This window comes from Epinephelus fuscoguttatus, linkage group LG6 (genome assembly GCF_011397635.1).
Source record: "Epinephelus fuscoguttatus linkage group LG6, E.fuscoguttatus.final_Chr_v1".
In the NCBI taxonomy this organism is placed as follows: domain Eukaryota; kingdom Metazoa; phylum Chordata; class Actinopteri; order Perciformes; family Serranidae; genus Epinephelus; species Epinephelus fuscoguttatus.
Genome location: NC_064757.1, coordinates 13,111,464 through 13,118,862, shown reverse-complemented (window position 1 = coordinate 13,118,862; position 7,399 = coordinate 13,111,464). Strand labels below are relative to the sequence as shown.

Genomic DNA, 7,399 nt, shown 5'->3' with positions numbered 1-7,399 from the left:
TAAGATAATCATTAATATTCTGTATGGAAAGTCATAATGCACTATGTAATTTAAAACTACAGCTGTAATAAAAGGCCTTATATTGAACTGAATGATGAGTGCTGTAAAATAGAGTAAGAGTAGCTATAAAACTGGATAAACTCAAGAAGGCCTACAACTCAGGGGCGTCTACATTATGCTTAATTACATAGCAGGATGACTGCAAGTTAAATTAACCCTTTAATGCCAACTTAAGGACAAAACACGAACATTAACGGCTTCACAGAGATGGCATTTGCTGCAAGGCTCTGATCCTACTCTTTGTCCACCGCCCTGTGCGCTCATGGGGAATATTATTATAAAGGAATAAACAGGTCACGTTGCTCCTTCCCTACAACCAATCAGCGCCATGTGTCCTGGATGACGTCAACAAACTACCAACTTCAGGAAGCTGGAAGTTTCCTTGTACGACTCCGTTTTTAGCAAACATTAGAGTGTTGTTTCGCGAGTTTACGATAGCAAAAACGAGCGGCGGGTGAAAATATTTCTGTTTTGTATTTATTATTTTAAGAAGCTGTTTTTGTAGATCAACTTTGCGCAAGTGTAAAGCAGGAGGACGAGCAGGACATAAGTCGTCACACATCACTAAGTAAAGATGTTATCCCCGAGTTTGTTGGCTAACTACTGTTCCGAACTCCATGATGACCAAACGCATAAAGTGAGTACTGGTGTAAAACACTCAACTGGGTTTGTTTATTTTGGGGACGTTTGGTCCGTGCCGACGGGACATTTGAAGATGTCGCCCTGCTGTGTGACAGTGAACACTGCAGGACACTGGGTTCAGCAGGTAGCTATACTTCTAGCATGTGACGTTGTGACATGAAAGCAGTGATGTCTGCCCGTCCCAACTCGCTCATACACCAACCACACTGTAATTAACATCACCTGTGACTGAGGACAAGATGTATTTTGCAGTGCCTGAAACACCATGTACTTGAACAGCGCTGTGAACTGACGAAGTTGTGAGGCAATACTGTAACACACATACGTACAGTATGTGTAGTATTTCATTGCATATGGTGGTGAATACATTCAGTGTATATGTGTATCTACTGCATTAATAGCTTTCTCTTTTACAGCAATGCCCTGATTTCACATTCAGTGGGCTGAAGAGATACAATTATGTACCAGCAATCACAATAATATGATAAAAAAAAGTCCTAGCTAGCAGCAGTGTCTATCAAGAATTATAAGCATCAATACAAAAAAGTTGAATAACAATAAAAAAAGTTACTATTCCTATCTATGAAAACTTTCAGAATGCCTTTTTGACATGACACAGTTGGAAAAACAAAGGTGTAAATACAGTTAATCTCTGAGCGCAGTCTTGTGCAGTCACTTACAGAAATTATATCACTGTAACGGCATTGTAGTACACTGGCCTGTGATATTGATTCTTTGTAAATAATAGTTGAATGGAGCTTATTTACCCTTGTGTCCTGTGGTCTACTATTTTTGTTGCTTTCTGTTGCCTCGCCGTCATTCCCTTTCAATGGTGGATTGGAGGAATTATGGCTCTTCTTGATTCAGGACTTCACTGTTTACCCACACAACCTTGAAAAACTGCTGTTGTCTGTGTGCACTGCCTCTAGCGCTTCTAATAACTGTAATAAGTTATTACAGACATAGATAGAATGCTGACTTTTATTTGCACAAAAGTAAAAAAGGACCACCTGAAACAAAACGTGGCATATGTCTCTGTTTCTTTGGTTAATGCCAGGGTCATATTATTGTATTCTTTCACTCACTCCTTACCCCTAGATTAACTGCTGTGTAAGACAAAACATGCTAGTAGTAGGCTGGGCCTTTTTTGTTGAATGTCATAACATTGGATGGGGAAATGTGGTTTTCATGGTCTAGAAAAGGCATTCTCACCTGATTTTGCCAAGCTGTTTCTGGCTGAATACTGCAATTCCCTGCCTTTTCAGTTTCAGATTGTAGTGTAGCACAGATCAGTTTGTGCCTGTGATGTGAGTCAAAACCTTCAGTTTTTTTGTACACATGGTATGTCTTCAATATTTTGCCAAGATACATGGTCAGACAATGGGGCCAAGGTGACCTAGGAGAAAAGCCGATACAGTTTGCATCTTGTTAAAGTACATAAATTATTCCTTAAAATAATTGTGAATTTTCTAAAATGTCCAGAGCAGCACTGAATACAGCTCCCAGCAATTTAAATTAACAATATCCACACTTATGGGTCAGGTAGCAAGAGCAGAGCTGCTTTTGAGCAAACAAAAAAAGTTGTTTTGCATCTATTTCAGGTGCACCTTGCATTTAATGTGCTGCTTTTGCTACTGACATAATCCACTTCACAGACAGTATACAGAACTTAGTAGAAAAATAAATGACTATTTCTTTTCTAATGAAAGATGTGATTGACTTCTTTGCATGCATCTAACAGTTTCTCCTCTCTACCCTGGCTTAGGTGGACAAATACCTGCACCAGTTTCAGCTGTCAGATAGGACTTTGATGGAATTGTCACTAAGATTTCGACGAGAGATGGACAAAGGCCTGTGCAGAGACACCAACCCCACAGCTGCTGTCAAGATGCTGCCCACGTTTGTGCTCTCCACTCCTGATGGAACAGGTAATACCCCTTTTCAATAAAGAGATACCTACTGTATATAAAATGGATCCACTGAGCACATGGTAAACCCATGTTAGAGCCATTCATATGAGACTGCTGTTCAGGGTTAATCTCTGGTCGTTTCATTTACAGAGACTCAGGTGTGCTGCAGTAGTTTCAGAGACACGACTGCAAAACCATGATATTATATAGGTCAAATTAAGTTAAAAGATCAATCTTGGGCACTATGGGATCTTGGGCTGCGGATAGCAACCTTGTTGTTGCACTCACTGGTATTTTTGTGGTACTTTTTCTGTTTCTTTGTTTATGTGTGCAGTTTTTCAGCTTCCGAACTTCTGAGCATTTACTTTTTCACCAATTTTCACTCAACTGGGAAGATTTACAGAGCTTTTAGTCGAAGGAGCAGCAGCTCATGGGATACAAAGAAGACACTAGTGGGGGAAGAGTGCTGGTTGAACTGCGACAGTGGGAGTTTCAAACTGCGCTCCCGTCAGCACATCTGGTGAAGGTCTGCTTTCTGGCCACTAAAAAGATAAACTGCTCTAGCACTCCAGTCGTACATGTGATAAATCTGTTAAGTACAGCTAAACATTTTTATTAGTCACACCAGTGCACCTGATATTTATAACACTGATGCACCTAATTCATAGCCAGAGCTCACAAGCATGAGTTCTGGCCGGACACATTTAGCTGTACCCTGTTAGCAATCCGTGCTGAGGTTCACACAAGAAACAAAGTGGCGTGAGAGTCAGTCACACTATGGCGAGCACAAACGAGACTGCGGAGCTGAAAGACCTGCCGCAGGTTCCCGGTCAGCTACAACAGCAACAGAGTGAGAGTTGTCTCGGTGTTGCTCCTCCATTGTAACATCTGTGATTGCGAACACATCCAACACGTTAACACACATTTGACAGCATCATCCATCCACGTGAGCTGATCATCAGGATGAGGAGAAAACAAGTCGGAGCCCAACTCTTTATCCTCGCTGCTTCAAGCAACCTTTATGCGCAGAGGCCGAACAGGATAAACTAATTACTGACACAGCTGGTATTTACATCGGCATATAGCTAAGGTGGAACTTATGGTAACATTCCTCCTAATGCACAAGTTCTATTTTTTTATTCTATTTATTTTGTATTTTAATTTCATAGCATAAGATATGCTTTTAGTTGTATAGCCTGTTGTGACATGTTGCCTTTTGGGAATGTGTTTGGTCACTGTTCATACAGTGAATACAGAAGTGTGAAATGTTCCTTATGATTATACTTAAAGTAGTTTACCAAAGTTGCTGGTGGGCAAAATGCACTCAGTCCCCAGCAGGAGTATTGTGTCTGTCTTTCACACTTGCACTACTGTCTGTTTAAAATAAATAAAAACAACAATTCCAAACTCGCACCTAACCCTGACTCCTACACTGGCATATAAACTTAACTGTTAAGAAAGAGAGCAAACACAGACTTTTCCAGATCTGGTGCTCTGTGCATCACCAAAACCTGGCTTGGTGAGCACATTATAGTCAGTGTCAGGAAAACATGCACTCCTCACTCAGAGACTGCTTTCATTAACTGTAAACCATTTTTTACCACAGGAGTTTGCCTCCTTTATTTTGATCAGTGTGTTTATTCCACCTTAGGTGTTATTGAGAGAGGCATTACACACATCTGACCGACCAAATAACATCCACGTAACACAAACTTCCATACTCCCTGCTCAGTGTTAAAGGTGACTTCAACCCCCATGAACTGCCAAAATACAGACAGCACACTAAGTGTTCCATTATGGGTGACAGCACATTGGATCATTGCTACACCATATTAAAGGATGCTGATCACTTTCCTGTGCAGCTCTGGGGTACTCTGTTCACTGTGTGCTTCATCCTCTCCTGAATTATGCAGCGTTCACACCAGGTCATTATGGTGAAGACGTCAGTCCTCTCATTCACTTGAATGTGAGTAAAGCGTTGATGCAGCAGCAGTGGAGCCACAGGGAATGCTGGGAAAATAAGCAGCGGCTGGTGGCAAAAACCTGCCCAAAAAAAAGTGGCAGTGACATTTTATCTTTTGTAAGCACATGTGTTTACTGACTAACCACACATACAACAAACCCTGGTTTGTGGCTGAACTCAAGCAGCTTTGTCAGGCAAGGAGGAGGCCTGAAGAAATGGGAGCAGAATCCTGTACAACCAGGCCAGGAACACACCGACGAAGGAGATCAGAACAGCAAAGAAAAGCTACTGTACACTGAAAAGTTGAAAAGCAGTTTTTAGCCAGTGACCCTGCATCACTGTGGAGAGGCCTACAGGACATCAGCAACAGGAGATCCCCCCCCCCCCCACTGTGAAGACCTCAACTGGCCAACAACCTCAGCATGTTTTACTGCAGGTGGGATAAGCCTGCATTCACATCCCTCACCTGCTCTGACTCAGACATGCTGTGACTGTGTCATCTTTATCAAAGACAGAAGATCAGGAAAGCACCAGGCCCAGATGGTGTGTCAATTTCTGTTGCAGTCAGAACAAACTGAAGCTGCATGCACTCAGCATTGTGGAGATGACATTGTACGTCAGTATGAGCCCTCCAACACTTACCCTATTCACCCAACTCCACAGTGTGTCTGCTGTGGAAGCCTTAAGGTTTTGGGGATCCATCACCTCACATGACCTAAAATGGGCTAACATTGAGTCCATCAGGAAAAAGGCCCAGTAGAGGAAGTACTTTCTGTGCCAGCTCAGGATGTTCAACCTGCCTCAGAAGCTCCTGATACCATTTTTCTCCACAATCATTCAGTCTGTTCTCTGTACATCCATCACTGTGTGGTTTGGATCGGCCATCAAACAGGACACAAACAGCCAATTATAGCTGCTGCGCAGCAATGGTCGGGGCTGGGCAATTTTAGGCAAAATTAGGCAATTCTGAGCAACACACACTAAAACAAAGCATATCACAACATAGAAGTTACATCATATAATTATGGCATGCCCTTCAAATTGTGGATGAGTGGCTGAAGTAATCAGACTCATAATATACAAAGGAAAGAAAAAACTCAAGAACAAGAAAGTAAGAATAACAATAACTGCTAGCAATTATGAACAAACTGGCCTGATCTAGCTAAAGCTAAACATTATCCATGGTGACGAAGATGAAAACATTTTTTAAAATGTAAAAGTAGCTATTGGATAGACTCTGCATATTGACTGATAGCTAAGCCAAATAAACAGGGAAAAGAGACAAGGGATAACAGGGAAAAGTGTTGATAAAGAGTATTTGTCTCTCCGCGAAACTGCCTGGATCATAGTTATTTTGACCTTGGTAGTCTCTAATCCACATAGCATGATGCCTGAACATAGGACTTTCACATTAGAATGTCCGTTCTGCCTTAGCTGAGGCTTGAACTCACAGCTTCCGAGACTGAGGTCCATCTTCTATCTCATTGAGCTAATTGGCAAGTGACAGTTCATGTGTGGCTTCACAAATTGACTAAGCCAAGCATCGGGGTGCCAGACAGTAGCCATCCATGCCATGGAAAAGCAAATTTCAAAGTGAAAGTTCCAAAGCTGTAGCACATATGGTTGATTTGTTATGAATTTTCAAGTTTTGAAATTTAGAGGCTTGCTGTAGCGCCACCATCAGGACTATTGGCTTGTGTTTCCAGTTGAGGACATCTGGCATGGGACTGGACCTTTATGAAAAGTTTGGGTAGATTTCTCATATGGAAATGTTACACGAGCTGAGACTTGAACTCACAGTCTTCAACACCAAGAACCATCCTCTATCTCACTGAGGTAATTGGCAAACAGAAATGTCACATGTAGCTTCACAAATTGACTAAGCCAAATTGACTAAGTGTGCAAGACAGCAGCTGTTAGTGTGTAAAGGCAGATTTCAAACGGCTGTCAAAAATTCAGTTATTAAGACAAAAATCCAAAAATACACAAATTGCATCTAGACAGCATGGATATGTTGGTAATTTGTTTTTAGCAATGATTTATTGGCTCCATAAGTGAAAAACCGATGTTTAAAAATGCCATTTTTGCATTGACTTAAGAGCGAAATTCAAAATGCTATGAAAAATTCAGTTTTTGAAATAAAATTATGATATTTTCCAAACATCATCTACCATGACTCCAAAATTTAGTCCTTTTTTAACGAACATTGAAAATGTATTTAGCAAGAATTTGCAAGTATATGTTTACAATACCGTTTACAGTCAAACATTTTGACTCAATTTTCGATAAATCAGAAATGTGTGTGGATTGTTTGTGTAGGACAGTCTGAAGATGCTCTGTAGCAAGTTTGGTGTCAATTGAGCAAAAATTGTGGGAGGAGATAGGTTTAATAAGTTTTACAGTTTTTGAAAAAAAACAGAGTGATGGACTTCATAATTTGCAATAGGTTTAAATTAACTTATTCAGTATTGGGGCTACATTTTGGTGAAGGTTGCATATCTGTAGCACATATGGTTGATTTGTTGTGAATTTTCAAAATTTTGAACTTTAGAGGCTTGCTGTAGCGCCACCATCAGGACTATTGGCCTGGCAGCTGAGGCAATCTGGCATGGGACTGGACCTTTGTGCAAAGTTTGGTGATTGTTCGCGCATGGGAAGTATGATGTATGAAGTATGAAGAAGAAGAAGAAGAAGAACATGCAGCAAAACAATAGGGTGCTGGCAGCTTAGGCTGCCCGGCCCTTAATAACAGATTGTCAGGACTGAAAAAAATCATTGGTGCCTTTATCCATGACATATACACGTCCAAAATCAGGATACAGGC

General features: G+C 41.0%; 1 protein-coding gene across 1 annotated transcript in view; it reads left to right on the top strand.

The window, feature by feature from the left end:
- The first annotated feature begins 400 nt into the window (after positions 1-400).
- The window catches only part of hk2 (hexokinase 2), a 37,273-nt gene continuing 30,274 nt past the window's right edge, over positions 401-7,399 (top strand). The window contains exons 1-2 of the mRNA XM_049577960.1: positions 401-697; positions 2,468-2,630. Of these exons, the coding sequence (XP_049433917.1) occupies positions 635-697; positions 2,468-2,630 (226 nt within the window). The 5' untranslated portion in view covers positions 401-634. The remainder of the gene's footprint in view (positions 698-2,467; positions 2,631-7,399) is intronic.